Here is a 23,521-nt window from a genome sequence, read left to right on the forward strand (position 1 = left end):
TAGATGCCTCATAAGATGGTAACCTGGGATTGATTCCCGGGACCTATGTGTATAATTGATGTGCTCATGAACACATGCGCACTGATAAATAAGTATTTTACCCTAAACAAAAGTATCAATTGCAATAGAATTTTTCTTGAACTTATATTAAAACGTGGTTGCCAGATGATCACTCATGTCCCTGTTCAAATATTAAATGATGAGTGTAAAAATAATAAGCAGATGTTGAAAATTCTTCAATCTTTATATTACAATTAACTTAAGACACTGGGGATGGAAGCCAGAGGTTTGAACATGTTAGGCAAGTGACTCCCACACCTCCAGCCCTGTAAGCATAATTTATTATGAAATAAGTCAGGTATTTGCAAAGCTACATCCCCAAATAATAACTCGCTACTCGTGGTTAACGTGTAAATGGGTATAACATTAATTCTGCGCCCCTGAATAATTTCAAATGATAAATACAATTCAATATTCAAAAATAGTTCTCTCCGAGTCTCCATCACTGATCCTGCCTCTTCTATGTACTTAGCAGTGCTTGACCTCATCATCAAGAACTGTCACGTTGTAAATCACAGTTGCTCTGCCAGGTGGGAAGGTGATATTTCCTCTAACTGGATTCAAGTCTTCCTCAGGGGGATTTGGGCCACCTGATACCTGCAAAGAAATAAACAGTGCCACTAGTTAAACAAGATATCTAAAAAATAAAATTAAAAAAACCAAAGAAAACATTACTCTGATGTTGCTAACAAAGTTCTAAAATATAAAGATACTTTACACAAAACATATGAGCTTGTCTACGAGCCTCCTGCCCTTTATAATTGTCAGGGTCTGTAATGTTACTACACACCTGGACTATAGTTATAGTAAGTTGTGTTTTCTAAGATTTGGGAGTTTTAAATGTCATATTCAATGGGAGAGGGACTGAAGAAACCTATCTTGTTGAGAAAGATATTGAAGACAAATCCACTGCAGAAATGGTTCTAGCTCCATCACTGGCTATGTGACCTTGGAAAGCTGTCTGATAACTGTGTATCATTTTGCTTATCTTTAAAATGAGCAAGAGAGCATCTGCTTTGCAGGCGGGAGATGAGCATGTGTAATCTCACTCACTAACGTGTTCAGCGAGCAGCACATGCCTTATCTCTTAAGTCCTACATATAAATACTGTATAGCAAACTCCTCCTTACGATTTCCTATACAAGCCGGGCGTGGTGGCGCACGCTTTAATCCCAGCACTCGGGAAGCAGAGACAGGCGTATTTCTGAGTTTGAGGCCAGCCTGGTCTACAAAGTGAGTTCCAGAACAGCCAGGGCTACACAGAGAAACCCTTTCTTGAAAAAAAAACAAACAACAACAAAAAAAAACAAAACAAAACAACAACAACAACAACAAAAAGATTTCTTGTACAAAACTTGCAACAGTCCTGCCTGCATTTTTAGTTGAATGCTGTGTGGGTTTTTGTATCTATTGTCTTGTGCTATTTTATGTTCTGGCTTTTTTTTAATCCTTGTATGTTTGTGAGCTGCATGTGTGCATGTATACATGTGTGTTTAGTGCAGGTCCTTGCCTGTGTGCATGTATACATGTGTGTTTAGTGCAGGTCCTTGCCTGTGTGCATGTATACATGTGTGTTTAGTGCAGGTCCTTGCCTGTGTGCATGTATACATGTGTGTTCAGTGCAGGTCCTTGCCTGTGTGCATGCATACATGTGTGTTCAGTGCAGGTCCTTGCCTGTGTGCATGCATACATGTGTGTTTAGTGCAGGTCCTTGCCTTCCACCTTGTTTCAGACAGAGTCTGACAGAGTCTGTTTGCTTCCAGGGCATCTCCCACCTCCACTGTGGAGCACTGGGGTTTCCCCCGCTGGCCTTCCTTCCATGGGTTATGAGGAGCCAAATGCAGAGGCTCCTGCTTGCCTGCCTGCCATGCACTTCTTTCTCACACTGAGCCGTCTCCCCACATCCCTACTTTGTGTTCTTTTGGGGGGGGGAGGGATTTTTTTTTCTTTTTCGAGACAGGGTTTCTCTGTATAGCCCTGGTTGTCTTGGAACTAACTCTGTAGACCAGGCTGGCCTCGAACTCAGAAATCCACCTGCCTCTGCCTCCCTAGGGCTGGGATTAAAGGCTAGCGCCACCACTGCCCAGCACTACTTTATGTTCTTATACAGTAAAAGAGGCATCATCTGATTTAGACATCCATAACTATAATAAATATCTCCTCTGTTGCAGCAAAATTTTGTTATGTTAATCTAAATATAGAATCCAGTTTTGTTACAGTTAATCACTAAAACAGGAATGTATCAAAGCTTTCAAACACTCTAAAATTGTAGGTCATGTTTAAGACATTACAGAATGGAAAAGTAAATTGAAAGTTTCAGTGTGAACCTCATCAGATATCATTGTGGGAAGCAATAAAATATGCCTCCCTACAGTGTGGGTTATTCACACTACACTGTACAATGTCCATGAGCCTCCATGACAGAGGTAACTGCTGTTCAGACCATCTATGGCATGTCCTGAGGAAACAGATGAAGATAGCATATCAAGTAAGGCTTTATTAACCTCGGTAATCTGTGATAATTGTATAAATGGTTATCATAAAGATTCCAGAAATGTTATATAATTAATGCCATTAATCTATTTTATTGTTATTATTATTCTATATCTAAAATGATTCATTAAGTTTCATGTAAGCTCAATACATACAAGCAGCAAAGAAAGTATTTCTCTATTAACCAAAAGGTTATAAAAAGCAGGACTCTGTCTTTAAGTAATTTTAAGTCAGCATGATATTTATCACCCAGAAGATTTTGATATTATTTTAAATTGCAGTCATGTGATATGAATTCTTAACATGGTATTATCTAAAGTTATTTCAAAGTAAACTTACATCAAAAGTCACGGTGACCATTCCATAGGTCCCTTTTTCTCTGATGAGAGTAAGAGGTACAGATGCATTTCTGCTCCTTGGCTCAATCACCGAGATTGATGAGGGCTATTGAGAAGAGCAGAGACAATCAGGCATTGATCAATCAGAGAGAGGGAGGACTTGGTAAAAGTACCGCCCTAGAAACGCTAAATGCCACAGCACATCAGCTCAGATTGTACTCTTACAGTGTGTATTCCTAGCACCAATATACTATAGATGATTTTTTTAAATGAGAATGTAGAAAAGCAGTGTAAAGAAAAACAAAGCCTGCATCAAACAGGTTTTCCCAGCCCTACCAGCATCTGCTCTGAGGAATCTTGAACTTGAAGGCTACTCAGCTAAAAGATGATAGATTAAAATGCTCACAGAGCCCAGGAGGTCACAAAAATAAGCTAAGCATCGGGGCAAGCCGGCTCCCTAGGACCACTTGTCATGCACACCTGCCTCGGCATCAGGCAGAAGGTCACATAAGACATACAGCTGTTAATGACTTTCAGAACCAAAAAAAGTGAAACAGGGAGAACTTCAGCTTTGAAACATGCCACCGTGGGTGGTGGCTGAAACACAGGGTATAAGGATAAGGGAAGCATTGAGTGCAGACATGTATACAGCAGTGGACATCTCTGGGGGTGCAATGTCAGAACCATCTATTCATAGAGCTAGGAGAGCTGTCTCAAAGGTTTGTGACTATATTATCAAGAGTTCTTCCTTCCTCCTGACACATGCAGAATATTCAATACTGTTGGCTCATACCACACCACCAATGCCATGTTCATTATCAATATAATTGTTAGAAAGCTAGAGATGGAGGCAGGCTATTGAGTAGAGTCTGTGACATGGAACTCATGTGGAGTCTGTTAGAGAAGGCCTAGTAACACTAGGACCAACCCCAAAGACTAGGACTCATCCCCACAGTCTAGATGTTCAATGTCAGAAAAAGGAGAGGAAAGATAGGAGAGAGGAGGTCAAAGAAAAGAGAACCAATTTTTAAACAAATCATTATAAGATTTGGTGGTAAGGAGGAAGTAGGTATGAAGGTATGGGGAAAGTTAGAAGAACGTGTGCAATAATCTCTTCATTCAAGAATCCCTAATTTATGAAATTAATGTCTATAAATGACAGTAGTGTCAGATTATCAAATATCTACTAAATTTAAATTAGGAAAACATCCTCTTGATAAATGTAACTCAAGCATAAAGACCACATTTATCTAGAGCTTGCCTTGTCTCAAAGATGACTTTACAGAGCTGTGACGTATAATGCACACAAGTGCAGGAGTGTTCAAAAATGGAAAATGGATAAAAAGCTAGAGATTGTGGTATCAGATGTTTAAATGTTGATTAGCAGTAGAATTCAAAAAGACTATCAGAAAGATTATTATAGCCTCCTACTCGGTATCCAAATCCAGTTGTGTTGAAAACAATCTTTAATTTTTGCTCAAGGGGCTGGAAACATTTTCTCTCCAGGAAAGACTTGTCTTATGTGTTTGTTTTTGAAAATGAAACCCTCTGAATATTGGATGGGCTAGATGAACAAGAACCTGATGAAAGAGAGGAAATAGCCTGAATGGAATTTCAGGAGATGTGTCCAAGCTTTAACGTCCATGAAATATGAATTAATAAGAATGTCTGAGGGTTGAATTAGAAGGGCTATCATACCTGCAGATTGATCTCATATTTACTGGAAACTTTCTTTCCACGTGCCCCCCCAGTCACTCCAAATGGAGTGCCCAATGGACAGATCCCCCCCCCCAGTCACTCCAAATGGAGTGCCCAATGGACAGATGCTTCTAGAAAATAGTTTAGACTTCCTTAAGTGTGATTTGAAATTTAAAAGGAAGCAGCAGCGGTCGCCATCTTGGTTCCGGGACTCAGCAGAACTTAGGAAATTAGTCTGAACAGGTGAGAGGGTGCGCCAGAGAACCGGACAGCTTCTGGGACAGGCGGAAGCACAGAGCCGCTGAGGCAGCACCCTTGGCGGGCCGCAGACAGCCGGCCACCGTCCGGACCAGAGGACAGGTGTCCGCCTGGCTTGGGAGGCGGCCTCAGCCTCAGCAGCAGCGGTCGCCATCTTGACTCCGGGAGTCCCTGGAACTTAGGAATTTAGTCTGCACAGGTGAGAGTCTGCACCACAGAAGCTGACAGCTTCTGGGAACTGCCAAAGCAACACAGCTTCTGAGAAAGGCCCTGTTTTGGGCCTTCTTCTTCGGCCAGGAGGAGGTCCAAAAACAAGATATCTGCGCACCTTCCCTGTAAGAGAGCTTGCCAGCAGAGAGTGCTCTGAGCACTGAAACTCAGAGGAGAGAATCTGTCTCCCAGGTCTGATGATAGACGGTAACAGAATCACCAGAAGAACAATCTCTAAACAGAGTCAACTATAACTACTAACTCCACAGATTACCAGATGGCGAAAGGTAAACGTAGGAATCTTACTAACAGGAACCAAGACCACTCACCATCATCAGAACCCAGCCCTCCCACTTTGTACAGTCCAGGACACCCCAACACACCTGAAAACCTAGACCTAGATTTAAAAGCATATCTCATGATGATGGTAGAGGACATCAAGAAGGACTTTAATAAATCACTTAAAGAAATACAGGAGAACACTGCTAAAGAGTTACAAGTCCTTAGAGAAAAACAGGAAAACACAATCAAACAGGTAGAAGTCCTTACAGAAAAAGAGGAAAAAACATACAAACAGGTGATGGAAATGAACAAAACCATACTAGACCTAAAAACGGAAGTAGACACAATAAAGAAAACTCGAAGTGAGGCAACACTGGAGATAGAAAACCTAGGAAAGAAATCTGGAACCATAGATTTGAGCATCAGCAACAGAATACAAGAGATGGAAGAGAGAATCTCAGGTGCAGAAGATTCCATAGAGAACATTGGCACAACAATCAAAGAAAATGGAAAATGCAAAAAGATCCTAACTCAAAATATCCAGGAAATCCAGGACACAATGAAAAGACCAAACCTACGGACAATAGGAGTGGATGAGAATGAAGATTTTCAACTCAAAGGACCAGCAAACATCTTCAACAAAATTATTGAAGAAAACTTCCCAAATCTAAAGAAAGAGATGCCTATGAACATACAAGAAGCCTACAGAACTCCAAATAGACTGGACCAGAAAAGAAATTCCTCCCGACACATAATAATCAGAACAACAAATGCACTAAATAAAGATAGAATACTAAAAGCAGTAAGGGAAAAAGGTCAAGTAACATATAAAGGCAAGCCTATCAGAATTACACCAGATTTTTCACCAGAGACTATGAAAACCAGAAGAACCTGGACAGATGTTATACAGACACTAAGAGAACACAAATTCCAGCCCAGGCTACTATACCCAGCCAAACTCTCAATTACCATAGATGGAGAAACCAAAGTATTCCACGACAAAACCAAATTCACACATTATCTCTCCACGAATCCAGCCCTTCAAAGGATAATAACAGAAAAAAAACCAATACAAGAACGGGAACAATGCCCTAGAAAAAACAAGAAGGTAATCCCTCAACAAACCTAAAAGAAGACAGTCACAAGAACAGAATGCCAACTTTAACAACAAAAATAACAGGAAGCAACAATTACTTTTCCTTAATATCTCTTAACATCAATGGTCTCAACTCCCCAATAAAAAGACATAGACTAACAAACTGGCTACACAAACAAGACCCAACATTTTGCTGCTTACAGGAAACACATCTCAGAGAAAAAGATAGACACTACCTCAGAATGAAAGGCTGGAAAACAATTTTCCAAGCAAATGGTATGAAGAAACAAGCTGGAGTAGCCATCCTAATATCTGATAAGATTGACTTCCAACCCAAAGTCATCAAAAAAGACAAGGAGGGGCACTTCGTTCTCATCAAAGGTAAAATCCTCCAAGAGGAACTCTCAATTCTGAATATCTATGCTCCAAATACAAGGGCAGCCACATTCATTAAAGAAACTTTAGTAAAGCTCAAAGCACACATTGCACCTCACACAATAATAGTGGGAGACTTCAACACACCACTTTCACCAATGGACAGATCATGGAAACAGAAACTAAACAGGGACACACTGAAACTAACAGAAGTGATGAAACAAATGGATCTGACAGATATCTACAGAACATTTTATCCTAAAACAACAGGATATACCTTCTTCTCAGCACCTCATGGTACCTTCTCCAAAATTGACCACATAATAGGTCACAAAACAGGCCTCAACAGATTCAAAAATATTGAAATTGTCCCATGTATCCTATCAGATCACCATGCACTAAGACTGATCTTCAATAACAAAAAAAAATAATAGAAAGCCAACACTCACGTGGAAACTGAACAACACTCTTCTCAATGATACCTTGGTCAAGGAAGGAATAAAGAAAGAAATTAAAGACTTTTTATAGTTTAATGAAAATGAAGCCACAACGTACCCAAACCTTTGGGACACAATGAAAGCATTTCTAAGAGGGAAACTCATAGCTCTGAGTGTCTCCAAGAAGAAACGGGAGAGAGCACATACTAGCAGCTTGACAACACATCTAAAAGCTCTAGAAAAAAAGGAAGCAAATTCACCAAAGAGGAGTAGACGGCAGGAAATAATCAAACTCAGGGGTGAAATCAACCAAGTGGAAACAAGAAGAACTATTCAAAGAATTAACCAAACGAGGAGTTGGTTCTTTGAGAAAATCAACAAGATAGATAAACCATTAGCTAGACTCACTAGAAGGCACAGGGACAAAATCCTAATTAACAAAATCAGAACTGAAAAGGGAGACATAACAACAGATCCTAAAGAAATCCAAAACACCATCAGATCCTTCTACAAAAGGCTATACTCAACAAAACTGGAAAACCTGGACGAAATGGACAGATTTCTGGACAGATACCAGGTACCAAAGTTGAATCAGGAAAAAGTTGACCTTCTAAACAGTCCCATATCCCCTAAAGAAATAGAAGCAGTTATAAATAGTCTCCCAACCAAAAAAAGCCCAGGACCAGACGGGTTTAGTGCAGAGTTCTATCAGACCTTCAAAGAAGATCTAATTCCAGTTCTGCACAAACTTATTCACAAGATAGAAGTAGAAGGTACTCTACCCAACTCATTTTATGAAGCCACTATTACTCTGATACCTAAACCACAGAAAGATCCAACAAAGATAGAGAACTTCAGACCAATTTCTCTTATGAATATCGATGCAAAAATCCTCAATAAAATTCTCGCTAACCGAATCCAAGAACACATTAAAGCAATCATCCATCCTGACCAAGTAGGTTTTATTCCAGGGATGCAGGGATGGTTTAATATACAAAAATCCATCAATGTAATCCATTATATAAACAAACTCAAAGACAAAAACCACATGATCATCTCCTTAGATGCAGAAAAAGCATTTGACAAGATCCAACACCCATTCATGATAAAAGTGTTGGAAAGATCAGGAATTCAAGGCCCATACCTAAACATGATAAAAGCAATCTACAGCAAACCAGTAGCCAACATCAAAGTAAATGGAGAGAAGCTGGAAGCAATCCCACTAAAATCAGGGACTAGACAAGGCTGCCCACTTTCTCCCTACCTTTTCAACATAGTACTTGAAGTATTAGCCAGAGCAATTCGACAACAAAAGGAGATCAAGGGGATACAAATGGGAAAAGAGGAAGTCAAAATATCACTTTTTGCAGATGATATGATAGTATATATAAGTGACCCCAAAAATTCCACCAGAGAACTCCTAAACCTGATAAACAGCTTCTGTGAAGTAGCTGGATATAAAATAAACTCAAACAAGTCAATGGCCTTTCTCTATACAAAGAATAAACAGGCTGAGAAAGAAATTAGGGAAACAACACCCTTCTCAATAGTCGCAAATAATATAAAATATCTTGGCGTGACTCTAACTAAGGAAGTGAAAGATCTGTATGATAAAAACTTCAAGTCTCTGAAGAAAGAAATTAAAGAAGATCTCAGAAGATGGAAGGATCTCCCATGCTCATGGATTGTCAGGATCAACATTGTAAAAATGGCTATCTTGCCAAAAGCAATCTACAGATTCAATGCAATCCCCATCAAAATTCCAACTCAATTCTTCAATGAGTTAGAAGGAGCAATTTGCAAATTCATCTGGAATAACAAAAAACCTAGGATAGCAAAAACTCTTCTCAAGGATAAAAGAACCTCTGGTGGAATCACCATGCCTGACCTAAAGCTTTATTACAGAGCAATTGTGATAAAAACTGCATGGTACTGGTATAGAGACAGACAAGTAGACCAATGGAATAGAATTGAAGACCCAGAAATGAACCCACACACCTATGGTCACTTGATCTTCGACAAGGGAGCTAAAACCATCCAGTGGAAGAAAGACAGCATTTTCAACAATTGGTGCTGGCACAACTGGTTGTTATCATGTAGAAGAATGCGAATCGATCCATACTTATCTCCTTGTACTAAGGTCAAATCTAAGTGGATCAAGGAACTTCACTTAAAACCAGAGACACTGAAACTTATAGAGGAGAAAGTGGGGAAAAGCCTTGAAGATATGGGCACAGGGGAAAAATTCCTGAACAGAACAGCAATGGCTTGTGCTGTAAGATCGAGAATTGACAAATGGGACCTAATGAAACTCCAAAGTTTCTGCAAGGCAAAAGACACCGTCAATAAGACAAAAAGACCACCAACAGATTGGGAAAGGATCTTTACCTATCCTAAATCAGATAGGGGACTAATATCCAACATATATAAAGAACTCAAGAAGGTGGACTTCAGAAAATCAAATAACCCCGTTAAAAAATGGGGCTCAGAACTGAACAAAGAATTCTCACCTGAGGAATACCAAATGGCAGAGAAGCACCTGAAAAAATGTTCAACATCCTTAATCATCAGGGAAATGCAAATCAAAACAACCCTGAGATTCCACCTCACACCAGTCAGAATGGCTAAGATCAAAAATTCAGGTGACAGCAGATGCTGGCGTGGATGTGGAGAAAGAGGAACACTCCTCCATTGTTAGTGGGATTGCAGGCTTGTACAACCACTCTGGAAATCAGTCTGGCGGTTCCTCAGAAAATTGGACATAGTACTACCGGAGGATCCAGCAATACCTCTCCTGGGCATATATCCAGAAGATGCCCCAACTGGTAAGAAGGACACATGCTCCACTATGTTCAAAGCAGCCTTATTTATAATAGCCAGAAGCTGGAAAGAACCTAGATGCCCCTCAACAGAGGAATGGATACAGAAAATGTGGTACATCTACACAATGGAGTACTACTCAGCTATTAAAAAGTGAATTTATAAAATTCCTATCCAAATGGATGGACCTGGAGGGCATCATCCTGAGTGAGGTAACACATTCACAAAGGAACTCACACAATATGTACTCACTGATAAGTGGATATTAGCCCAAAACCTAGGATACCCAAGATATAAGATATAATTTCCTAAACACATGAAACTCAAGAAAAATGAAGACTGAAGTGTGGACACTATGCCCCTCCTTAGAAGGGGGAACAAAACACCCTTGGAAGGAGTTACAGAGACAAAGTTTGGAGCTGAGATGAAAGGATGGACCATGTAGAGACTGCCATATCCAGGGATCCACCCCATAATCAGCATCCAAACGCTGACACCATTGCATACACTAGCAAGATTTTATCGAAAGGACCCAGATGTAGCTGTCTCTTGTGAGACTATGCCGGGGCCTAGCAAACACAGAAGTGGATGCTCACAGTCACCTAATGGATGGATCACAGGGCTCCCAATGGAGGAGCTAGAGAAAGTACCCAAGGAGCTAAAGGGATCTGCAACCCTATAGGTGGAACAACGTTATGTACTACCCAGTACCCCAGAGCTCTTGACTCTAGCTGCATATGTATCAAAAGATGGCCTAGTCGGCCATCACTGGAAATAGAGGCCCATTGGACAGGCAAAATTTATATGCTCCAGTACAGGGAAACGCCAGGGCCAAAAAGGGGGAGTGGGTGGGTAGGGGAGTGGGGTTGGGTGGGTATGGGGGACTTTTGGTATAGCATTGGAAATGTAAATGAGCTAAATACCTAATAAAAAATTTAAAAAAAAAAGAAATTTAAAAGGAGCCAAGTGTGGTGGCGCACGCCTTTAATCCCAGCACACGGGAGGCAGAGGCAGGCAGATTTCTGAGTTCGAGGCCAGCCTGGTCTACATAGTGAATTCCAGGACAGCCAGGGCTATACAGAGAAACCCTGTCTCAAAAAAAACAAACAAGAAAAAATTTTAATATGGAGAAGCCCAAGAGCACATCCCCACAAGAGGCCAGGCAATTAACAAATTGGTCAATGGTCACAAAGGGTCAGAACCCCTTCAGTATACAAGTGTAAATACACAGAATATAGAGGAGTTATAGAGTCCGTGTCCAGTCTTATTTAAAAATCACAACAGAATAGCACTAGCTAACACCTGGAAAATAGGGCAAGAGAAGTCTCCACTGTAACCATACCGTACTAAAGGAAATGATTCCAAATGCATTGTCATTTGATAGGATTGTCACAGAAGCAGCCCTTGGCCATCCAAGTTTCACATTTGCTGAGGGTTTCTAAAGTGAAAACAAACAAATTAATACATTAAATATTAGGAGAAAAATAATCTTTCAGCAGAATTTCGGTCTTCAAGTATTAATATAAATAAATCCTACCTAAGAACCTACAGGCAGTTGACAGCTTTTGGGGGACAGAAAAATTTTCTGCAGTGATGTATCTACTAGCCAGGAGCACCAGTCTATAAAGAGACCCTCAACCACACTACTGTACATCTGTTAAAGAGATCTACAGAAACCATGAGACGTGTCCCTTGCCTTATCACTAACTAACTAGATTTTCAAGTGTTAAAGGGCGTTTTAAGAACTCAACATGGAAGGGAATGAAGAACTTACCTGTAATGTCAAGTGAAATGTGAAGGTTTCATCAGGCTCCGGAAGATCGTCGTCACATACTGCTATGTACACTGTCCTGTTTGTTCCTCTGGCAGGGATAAACGCTGCGGCGTATGTATCAAAAAAGTCACCAGTGTCTTCTCCGCTCAGCTACCAAGGGTGAAACACAACATCCGCATTTAACAAAGAGCTAAGCAGGCAAAGCAACCCTCATTGGAGCAACCAGAAGAAAGGGTACAGATCAAGTGGCACTGTCATTGACAATAGGATTCCCAGAGACCAATGTTTGGCAACTGGTAAGAATCATCTTTTGAAGAAATATCACAGAACCAGCAAGATGGGGTAAAAGTACTTGCAGTCAAGGCTGATGACCAGAGGTCCATTTCAGACTCACATGAAGGAAGAAAGGACCAGCTTCTGTAACTTGTTCTCAGACCTCTACCTGTGTGTCCATAGACACATACATACATACATACATACATACATACATACATGTAATAAATAGTTTTACAACAGGGAAAAATCACAAGAATAAATCATTACATACAAAACATGTCTTTATATAATAGAATCAAAGTTAATTGCATACAAAAAAAAACCCTAAGAATTTCATTGAAAAGTAATTCAAATGTTTTTCCTTTGTCTCTTACCCAACTTGGTGTAGACTACAGCCTAGCAGAACAAAGTATGGCTAAAAGTCTTATAAAGGCGAGGTGTGACATGGCCTGTAAAACTGAGGAGGTGCCATTAGTTTCCCAGTGACTTTAGAAACATAACATCTCTACCCAAAACCTTCAACCTACAATTGTACTTCCACTATCCACAGCACCTGAAATAGACCCAATGTTTTAGCATTCCAAAGTATTAATGATTATTACGCTTCCTAAGATCTTAATCTGCGGGTGCAATGTTATTAGTAAGGCCCTCAGCAGACTGATGATCTGGTAGCAGATGGATTATAAAGAAGCAGTTCACTGTGCAACTGACATTTACTCCGCTGAAGCTCAAAATTAACAATTTAGCCACTGGGGACATTTACTTAGCACAAATGAGAAATAAGAACATATTTTGGGTAAGTTTAGTCAATGATTTCCCAAGGAAAGCAAAATACGTCAACCTGAAAGGACCAGTGAACGCCATCAAATACCATGTCGAATGCAACATACACTACAACTAGAAACAAACTTCCAAAATGTATGCATATATGTCAAATTGAGCAGAAACTAAAATATGCAAAATTATAACTTTGGGTTCATTTTATAGTTAGGTTTCCTTTTTGGGGGTTTTCAAAATTTTTATAAATAATTTAACCTATTGCTCTAAAAAAATCACTTTGGACGAGATAAAAGCTGGGTTAGCTAATAAACTGTCTTCCCCACAGGTGGCAGACCACTCATCTGTAACTTAGTGCTGTGGGTGTCGTGGTACAAAGGTCCTTGGTGAGAACTAATGGGGCACTCTTGTCCATCCGTCAGTGGCAGGCTCAGTAAGAGATGACAGTGACAGAGAAGAAGCTGCTTGACACTGACCTGGCTCTGCACACAGAAGTGTATGTGTGCATCTGTATGCACATATGCACATGTGCATGGATAAACAAGCAACAAACATACACAGTATTTTTGTCCCAAAGTTTTAAGACATAGAAATATATTTATTGGCAATATGACAATTGCTTCCTGGGCAAAAATAGACACAAACATATAAGATAAAGCATCCCATCCAAACTTTAAACTTTATACAGTACAGAATGTACATAATCTACATAAATCTTAATGATGTTAGTATACTTCATTTCTCCAACAGAGGCTCTCTCACTGAACTTAGAGTGGACTTTTTTCTGTTGTGTCCTTGCACATTTTTACCTAAGTCACCTTACAATGAATGTCTAAAAAATGATCCGATGATTCAAATTACCCAAGGTAAAATAGTTTTGTTTGAAAGCAAACATATAAATGATTTAACTTAAGATAATTAGCCTTTGTCTTGAAAATGCACCTGTCAGCTATCCATGGTGACTCCGGAACATTCTCTGAATCGCTAACAGATTTAGATACAACAGCGTGTTCTCCAGATCATTTATCATAAGGAAATTCAGACTCCGATCCCCAAACAGTTAAAAGTGTTTCTGCTGAGACTAAAAAGGGTCACATGCATCTGATTAAAAACATGGCTGTGGTCACTTCTTACCGACACAATGGCAGTAACATTTGCGGGCTCGCCTATCCTCTCAATGACAAGACGAATAACTGTGGTACTTGTCTCATTAACGAAGAACTCTGTCTGTCCAGTGAATCTTATTTCCGCTTCTCCAAATACAAAAGAGATGAACAAGGTTGACAGGTATACTAGTAAAAATGAAGAGATCATCCCTACAGAAAGAAAAAAAAAAAAAAAAACCAAGTCATAAAGCTAGCTGATCTATTCTCCTTAGTTTTGTTCTCAATATTACAAAGAATAAGAAAATAAGCAATTAAGACAGATACAAAGACATCAGATATTAAGACATCCAACTTGAATGTGTGATGATAGTTACAAAATCATAATTTGTTATGTTTTTTCCTTTAAAACTACATTTTTGCATTTATCCTCTTCATCAAGATAATAACTGTAAATTTATGAAATTCATTTCTCCATTGATTTATTTACTCACATTTCATTCCAACATCAGCCCCCTCCTCTCAGTACTCTCCTCTCACAGCTCCTCCTCCCACTTCCCCTCCTTTTCTCCTCTGGACCTAACCCTGTCTCACACATTGGTCTTCATGTAAGTCCTCCAGCAACTGAAGCGAAGGTTTTCCCTGACTCTGTTGCATGCCAGTGGACTCTGTTCCCCTAACTAGGCCACCTTGTCTGGCCTCAGTGGGAGAGGATGCACCTAGTCTTGCAGTGACTCGATGTGCCAGAGTAGAGGAAAAACAATTTTATGATCCCAAATGACTTATTGCTATAATCACAGACCTTGACCTAAATCAGAGAAAGCTTCCTCGTGCAACACATGACAACTGATCAACATTTAGAGACTGGAGTTCTCAGTCCCACATGGCACCTTTATATCACCTTTATATTCCCACCCCCACCCCCCATGGAGCTCACAGATCCCTGGAAAAGAGGGGAAGGAGGGATTGTTTAGGGAGCAGCAGTCAGAAGTGATGGGTAGCTTCGAGTGTACAGCATTTGTCCATAGCTTCGAGTAGATGGCATTTGTCCAGATCCAACAGGCCAGCTGTACAGATGAACTCTCCATGATTAGGAAGACATTCATGATACCTGCTCCAGCTCCAGCCTGACCAAATCCCAGCATGGAGGCATCAAGGCTAGCATGAAATCCCAGTTAGTGGAGGAGCAAATGATGTTTGATAGTTGCTAAGAGGGGGGACGGTCTGTTTTCTTTAGTGATGTGACCCCTGGTAGGTCAACCACACACTCCAGGGCAAACTCCAATCCAGGAGCAGTAGGGATAACACACAGTGGGGAAACATAAGGAAGAAACCAGCCAGGAATTTAGTGGATAGGAATGAGAGGCGAGAGAAAGTGGGAGGATCTGAGGAGTGAAGGTAATTCAAACACATAGTATAAAATTCTCAGATAATAAAAGTATTACTTTAAAAAGCTAGAATTTTGAGTGCTTTAAGTATAAAGAAAAATAAGTCTGTGGTCTGACTTAAACATTATATAATGGATACACGTATCAAAACTTTACATGCTATCACATTAGTACAAATTATTTTATTAAAATATGGAAAATAGTTGTTTTTTAACATAAAAACAACTTGACTTTAAAAAAAAAAAAACAATTATTTGAAACAGCCAATCCTTCTAAAGTGGTAAATTTCCAAGGCTTAAATTTCTTTTTTTTTTTTTAATAGCTGAACTAACACTTTTTAGAAAAATGTCAACATGGCTTTAGAATAAGTAAATTCAGCCAAGCATGTTCGTTTCCCATAACTCTTTCTTCATCCTACAATCTGTGTGTTTACGGAGCAGAAATGCTGTTCCCACTTTTAGCTGCATGAGACTCAAGAGTTTTGAAAAGCCCAGCCCTGCCGTGGCCCCTCAGATGCACTGATGTTTTGTAATGTAGATGTACCTCTAAAAATGAGAGCAATTTATCGCACGGATCATTAAGATTCCAGTGGATCTATGTGACCAGCCACATGGACATAACGCATTTGTGCATCTATAGGATGGTGCCCAAAGCAGAGGCGCATTACTTACTCCAGGAGTCAAACTGCTTTATTCTCTCCTTAGCCAAAAAGCAATGAAATTTTACACATGTGGTATTTCTACATGGCTACACGTGACTTTGTACATAAGGAGTGCCAAATGTATGGGTCCTTGACATATTTTAAAGTTTAATTGGAACATATACCATACAGTGAATTCTGACCAACAGTTTCACACAGTTTGATGATGTCTCACATGCCTCTTAATTGTAAGATCACACAAATGGAGACACAGTTCAAATGGAGTGCAGGGAACAAGCACAGACCAGGGGTCAGAAATGCCAGGGTCCTGGCTGTTTTCCCCCCATCTGTTTCTAAACACAGTGAAGTAGAGATCTTTTGTGGATTGGATTCAAAAGCCAGAAAGATTCCACGCACTAATTCTGACAAACTGTGGGAAAGGCATGACAGAGAGGTAATAAAAATACCAAGGACTGGGAGGGTGAGGAGGAGAAAGTGACTTAGATCTGCTATGACATTCAGAGAAACAAGCCTCAGTCCTGGAATATGAGCTATCATAGAATCTGAGTTGCAGAACTCAAATGGTCATCTGGATGCCACGGTGGGAAAGGGTGAAGGTAAGAAGACAGCATAAGAATGGCACCACACACCCTGCAGAGCAGTTCTCAAACCTGTCCCAAGTTATGCGAGCTTTGTGTCAACCCCTGCACTCCTTGTAAAGTCAATTCTCACTTGAAATTCTGACCCAGGAGATCAAGGCTGAGTCCCAGGCACCCACAACTTCTAATACTCATTTCCTTTAACTCAACTGCAGAGTTCACTGGGTACACTTATAAGCACACTTCTCAAAACAGTGAGGATCAGACCTTCCTGTGGCCATGTCAAAGACCACATCTGTAGCTTTACGTTAACTCCTGAATTTTTCAAGGCCACAAACGGGAACTTACCACATGCTTTCTCCTTTGTTTTTCTACCTATTCTGGTACTGTAGTTTAAGATTCCATGCATCATGGCTGGAGAGATGGCTCAGCAGTTAAGAGCACTGACTGCTCTTCCAAAGGTCCTGAGTGGTGGCTCATAACCACCCATAATGCGATCTGACGCCCTCTACTGGTGTGTCTGAAGACAGCTACAGTGTACTTAGATATTGTAATAAATAAATAAATAAATAAATAAATAAATAAATAAATAAATCCCATGCATCTTAAAGGGGGAAAAATGTAATGACCTAATAGTGTCGCAATAGCAAATGTTTCTTTACACAACGTTATCTGACTACTGTATACATGTGAATGCACGCAGTTCCCATAGCGCCTCTATGGAAGTTCAAGAACCAGCGACGTCATGTTAAGTAAGGCAAAAACAGGTTAGCACAGGAAAGGCACACTGTCACTCAGCTATGTAGCTGGTCAGGTAGGACTGAACTCCTAACATCTTTTATTCATTCCTAAAAGTTACAGGTTCCCTTTGCAATGAAAGACTGAACAATGTTTCCAACCATTCAAATATATGAAAGTTGCTGGCCCCGAGTTGATCCTCTGCCACAGGGCTCCAGGCCCAAATAGCGCCAGGAGAAAGCTAGCCTCCAAGGAGTGCAGACAAGCCTGTGAGCCACCACTGCCACTCAGAGGGACCCAGAATCCTCAGAACACAGGAACTGAGGAGGAGGAGCAGTCAGGGACAGGAGCCTTCCAGTTTCCTTCTGCACTCGGAGCTGATCTTGTGCCACAGAGCTACTTACACAAATACCACCAAGAGAGAGATGGTCTCCCAGGAACACTGACACATCTTCGAACACAGGTAAGGCCACCACTTCTGTTCAAATTCCTGGTCGAAGAAGGACTTACCCAGAGCCATCAGGACACAGGAACCAAGGAACAGCAGGGGACAGGATCCATCTGATTTCTGTCTGCAGCCCAGAACTGACCCTATACCACAGCTCTTCATGCCCAAATTTCTCCCAGAGAGAACTGATCTCCCAGGAGTACTGACATAGAAGCTTGCAGGAGGGAAAAGCCACAGTCAGAGACAGCAAGACCAGGTAACACCACAGATAACCAGATGGCAAAAGGCAAGTGCAAGAACATAAGAAACAGAAACCAAGGCTATTTGGCATCATCAGAACCCAGTTCCCACCACAGCCAACCTTGGATACCGCATCATGCAAGAAAAGCAAGACTCTGATTTAAAATCCCACCTCATGATGATGATAGAGGAATTTAAGGGCATAAATAACTCCCTTAAAATACAGGAGAACACAGATAAACAGGTAGAATACCTTAAAGAGGAAACACAAAAATCACTTAAAGAATTACAGGAAAACACAACCAAACAGGTGAAGGAGTTGAACAAAACCATCCGAGATCTAAAAATGGAAATAGAAACAGTAAAGAAATCACAAAGGGAGACAACCCTGGAGATAGAAAACCTAGGAAAGAGATCAGGATTCATAGATGCAAGTATCACCAACAGAATACATGAGAGAGAAAAGAGAATCACAGGTGGAGAAGATACCACAGAAAACATTGACACAACTGTCAAAGAAAATGAAAAAGCAAAAAGCTTCTAACCCAAAACATCCAGGAAATCCAGGACACAATGAGAAGACCAAACCTAAGGATAATAAGTATAGAATAGAGTGAAGATTCCCAACTTAAAGGGCCAGTAAATATCTTCAACAAAATTATAGAAGAAAACTTCCCTAACCTAAAGAAAGAGATGCCAATGAACATACAAGAAGCCTACAGAATTCCAAATAGATTGGGCCAGAAAAGAAATTTCTCCCATCACATAATAATCAAAACATCTAATGCACAGAACAAAGAAAGAATATTAAAAGCAGTAAGGGGAAAAGGTCAAGTAACATATAAAGGCAGACCTATCAGAATTACACCAAACTTCCTATCAGAGACTATAAAAGCTAGAACATCTTGGGCAGATCTCATACAGACCCTAAGAAAAGACAAATGCCAGCCCAGATTACTATACCCAGCAAAACTCTGAATTGCCATAGGTTGAGAAACCAAGATATTCCATGACAAAACCAAATTTACACAATATCTTTCCACAAATACAGCCCTACAAAAGATAATATATGGAAAATGCCAATACAAGGAGGGAAACTACATCCTAGAAAAAGCAAGAAAGTAGTCTTCTTTCAACAAACCCAAAAGAAACATACAAACATAAAAATAACATGAAAAATAACAGGAAGCAGCAATGACTATTCCTTAATATCTTTTAACATCAATGGATTCAATAAAAGAAACATAGACTAACAGACTGGATATGTAAGCAGGACCCAGCATTTTGCTACATACAGGAAATGCACTTCAGTGTCAAAGACAGACACTACCTCAGAATAAAAATCTGGAAAATAATTTTCCAAGCAAATGGTCCCAAGAAACAAGCTGGAGTAGCCATTCTAATAATGGATAAAATTGACTTTCAACCAAAAGTCATCAAAAAAGATAAGGAACAACACTTCATACTCATCAAAGGAAAAATATACCATGAAGAACAAATACTTGAAAGTCATATAAAAAAAACCCAAAACTGCCATGACCTTCTGAAGGTTTTCCTCCTATTACTCTAATGAGCATTCAGGGTATTTGTGACACTGCAGTTCCACCAGTACCTTAAATATTTAATGGCATCCTTTCATGTAGAGACCAGTGAACTCAAATTCTGGGTTCTCACCACCTCCCAGGCAAGTAGAATGCCCAGATCTCATGTTTATCTCAGGAAATTCATTTTAAATTGTTCCACATCAATGAATTTTGAGATTATGGAAAAGGAAAAGCAGGCATGACTGAGATGGCCTCAAACTGTGTGACGTCATTGGTAACCACATACCGGACGCTTCCATCTTTCACACTGTAAGAAAGGTTGTTGGGGCAAGGATGAATAGATGTACTCATAGATAGCCTTTAGTTGATAAGAGATGAAACAAAGCCATGAAAATGAAACTTCCTTTACAAGCAGGCATAAGTACACTGAAGCATGATGCTATGTGTCTTAGAGTAACTAAGGCCATTCTCTGCTATCAATTATAAAATTGATATCAATTTTAAAATCATATCAATTATAAAATGTTTCCTCTGACTCATACCAAGCAAGAGTGGAATGTAGTAGTGGAGAGGATTTGGATGCTCCAGGACTGTGCTGTTTGGAGGGAAAGGAGCGTGTCAGCTGTGTCAACTGTACAGAAGGAAAGGAGCGTGTCAGCTGTGTCAACTGTACAGAAGGAAAGGAGTGTGTCAATTATATCAATTATATAACATCAATGGATTCAATAAAAGAAACATAGACTAACAGACTGGATATGTAAGCAGGACCCAGCATTTTGCTACATACAGGAAATGCACTTCAGTGTCAAAGACAGACACTACCTCAGAATAAAAAGCTGGAAAATAATTTTCCAAGCAAATGGTCCCAAGAAACAAGCTGGAGATATCAATTATAAAAATTGAATGTATGAAAATTCCCTTTTTGATTAAACTCAAAACAAACATTATTTAATGATATTATTCTAAATATTACTAATACTTCAGTTCCCCTTTTCCTTAGATTTGATAAAAATTACATGCCCTTTAGTTTATTGTATGAAATTCCCAAATAATCAATCAGGCTATTATGTTGGGGGAAAATTAAATAAACTGAAAATATAATATTGGAGATGTTATAAAGAAATAGCTGACAAATACATGAAAGAAGCAATTTATGAAATTTAAAAAATAATTTCTGAGACAAAAAAATAAAATGAATTTTCAGCAACATATGTGCAAAGACCACAGAATATTGAATTTATACTGTCATAATTGTAAGAAGCTAATTTTAGACTCGTTGACACACTCCTTTCCTTCTGTACAGTTGACACAGCTGACACGCTCCTTTCCCTCCAAACAGCACAGTCCTGGAGCATCCAAATCCTCTCCACTACTACATTCCACTCTTGCTTGGTATGAGTCAGAGGAAACATAACTTTTGCTTGCTGCCAATAGAGTTCTCGTCTCTGAACAGAACTCTTGAAATGTTCAAAGAGTGGAGAATTAACACATATTCTTGTTAATTTCCCTAATGGTACTACAAAGTTTGGTTTGTTTTAATAACATAGAGGTTAATATGCTTGCATAGCTTCTTAAATTCTCAACATCATATGCATTCTACGCAAGCCACCCAATTCTGCAAGAAAAAAAAGTAAAATTTGAAATATATTTAGGTAGCTTATAAAATATAAACTGAGTGCTTTAAGAGACATATTCTACAACTTGCTATAGCATTTGTATTTTGAGAGCCTATTCTAGATTATATAGGCCCTCTGCTAATCACTGAGGATCCAGAGATATTTAAGCATGATCCTAGATTCCAAGATACCTACAGGAATAGGGACATGAGCCAGGCATGGAGAACCAAAACAAAAGGGACAGTTTGAGAACTTTTACTCAAGCCCTGGAATGTAAGTGATCTGTTGCAAGTATTGGGTTGTGATTTGGGGGCAAAGGTCCCTCACAAGGACATGAAGCCAGTTCAACTGAAGCCAGAAGCAGGTTTGGGAGGAAGCAATACCTTAGTAATCAAGATGAACTAGTCCGATTCCCTGATGACACCACAGCCTGAGGCATCCCAAGAGATCTACTGCACACAGGGTAACTGGTAAGAACTCTTCCGAAGAGCCACAGCTGCCTCTGGGAGGCCAGAGATCTCAGAACCCATCACTCCCCAAAACCCCTGCTCCCTGAATTCCACTCCCCTTCCTGCCGGTGACTTGGTGACTTTGGCTGGGGCAAACTACCAGATAGTCTGCTCTCCTGAAGACACCACAGCCTGAAACATTCCAGGAGATCCACTACACCCAGGGCAAACAGCTTGTCTGTTCTCCTAAAGATACCACAGCTTCCAGGCATCCCAGGAGTTCCTCTGCACACAAGGCAACTAGGCAACTGACATCAAAGTCTGAAGACCTCCCAGGGGCTCCAAGACATGCAGAACAACTGACACAACAGACTGAAAGCCTCCCTGGAGTTCTGCTGCACACAGGGAAATAGAAACCACAGCCCATAGGCCTCCCTGGAGAACAGCTTCACACAAGACAACAGCTTGACTGCTCCTCTGAAGACCCATCAGTCTGAAGGCCTCCTAGGAGATCTGCTGCAGTCATGGCAACAGATCAGCAGCTTCTATGCCCCTCTGAAGACCCCACAATCAGAAGGCCCCACAGGAGGTCTGCAACAGCCAGGGTCGCAGGCCTACCAGGAGACCTGAAGCAATCCAGGGACAAAAGAGGCAGGCTCCAGACAGAAACACCCAGATCAGCAAAAACCAGGGATGACCAGATGGTGGGAGGCAAGCACATGACCGTAAACAACAGAAGCCAATATGTGTGGGTATCATCAGAACCCAGTTCTCCCACCACAGCAAGTCCTGAATACACCAACACACCTGAAAATCAGGAAGCTAACCAAAAATCCTATCTCATGAAGATATTAGAGTCCTTCAAGGAAAAAATAAATAACTCACTGAAATAAATACAGGAAAATACAGGTAAACAGGTAGGAGCCCTTAAAGAGGAAAGAAATAAATCCCTTAGAGAAATACTAGTAAACACCACAATCAAACAGGTGAAGAAATTCAACAAAGCAGTACAAGACCTAAAAGTGGAAGTAGAAACCATAAAGAAAGCACAAAAGGAGGCAACACTGGAAATGGAAAACCTAGAAAAGAGGTAGGGAATTACAGATGTAAGTGTCACCAACAGAATACAAGAGATAGAAGAGAGAATCTCAGGTGTAGAAAATACTTTAGAAGAGACTGACACAGCTGACAAAAAAATTCAAAACATTAAAAACTCCTAACCCAAAACTTGTTGTAGTAAGTCTCTCCATCCCAAATATGGCCCGGCAATGAAAACACAACTCAGTTAATATGATTACATGCTGTGCACTTAGATTGGGCAGATCTACCACTACTCTACCATCTTCCACATCTATGAGACCCCTTAGAACTTGCAGTTTCTCCAGGCCATGTGCTTCTGCTCTGCTTTCTTCCTTTTCTGCATCTCTCCCTCTTCCATTTTCTCCTCCCTCCACTCCACCTTCCCTTTATCTGCCCAATCATCAGCTCTCCTTTATTTTACAAATTAAGGTGAGAAGCAGGTTTACAGGAAATGACCTGAGTGCTGACTCATTCCTTGTTTGCAGCCACTCACAGGAGAATGGAATTAACATCAAATATAATTAGCCCTAGGGCTATCCACAACATCCAGGAAATCCAGGACACAATGAAAAAGACCAAAACTAGGAATAACAGGAATAGAGGAAGAACAAAGATTCCCAGTTCAAAGGACCTGAAAACATCTTCAACAAAATCATAGAAGAAAATTTCCCCAACCCAAAGAAAGAGATGGACATAAAGGCATAAGAAACCTATAGAACACCAAATAAATGGGACCAGAAATGAAAATCCTCTCATCACATAATAATCAAAACACTAAATGC

General features: G+C 40.1%; 1 protein-coding gene across 9 annotated transcripts in view; it reads right to left on the bottom strand.

Moving 5' to 3' along the window:
- Positions 1-23,521, bottom strand: part of Adgrv1 (adhesion G protein-coupled receptor V1) — a 538,324-nt gene that overhangs the window by 486,081 nt on the left and 28,722 nt on the right. For all 9 annotated transcript variants that reach the window (XR_001780748.2, XM_017315364.1, XM_017315363.1 and 6 more), the window contains exons 2-6: positions 14,029-14,210; positions 11,842-11,991; positions 11,410-11,505; positions 2,893-2,997; positions 544-657 (exon numbers count right to left, since the gene is read on the bottom strand). Coding sequence is in view for 8 of the 9 variants with exons in the window: in XM_017315364.1 (XP_017170853.1) it covers positions 544-657; positions 2,893-2,997; positions 11,410-11,505; positions 11,842-11,991; positions 14,029-14,210 (647 nt within the window). In the remaining variant the exon portion in view is untranslated. The remainder of the gene's footprint in view (positions 1-543; positions 658-2,892; positions 2,998-11,409; positions 11,506-11,841; positions 11,992-14,028; positions 14,211-23,521) is intronic.

This window comes from Mus musculus, chromosome 13 (assembly GCF_000001635.26).
Source record: "Mus musculus strain C57BL/6J chromosome 13, GRCm38.p6 C57BL/6J".
NCBI lineage: Eukaryota > Metazoa > Chordata > Mammalia > Rodentia > Muridae > Mus > Mus musculus.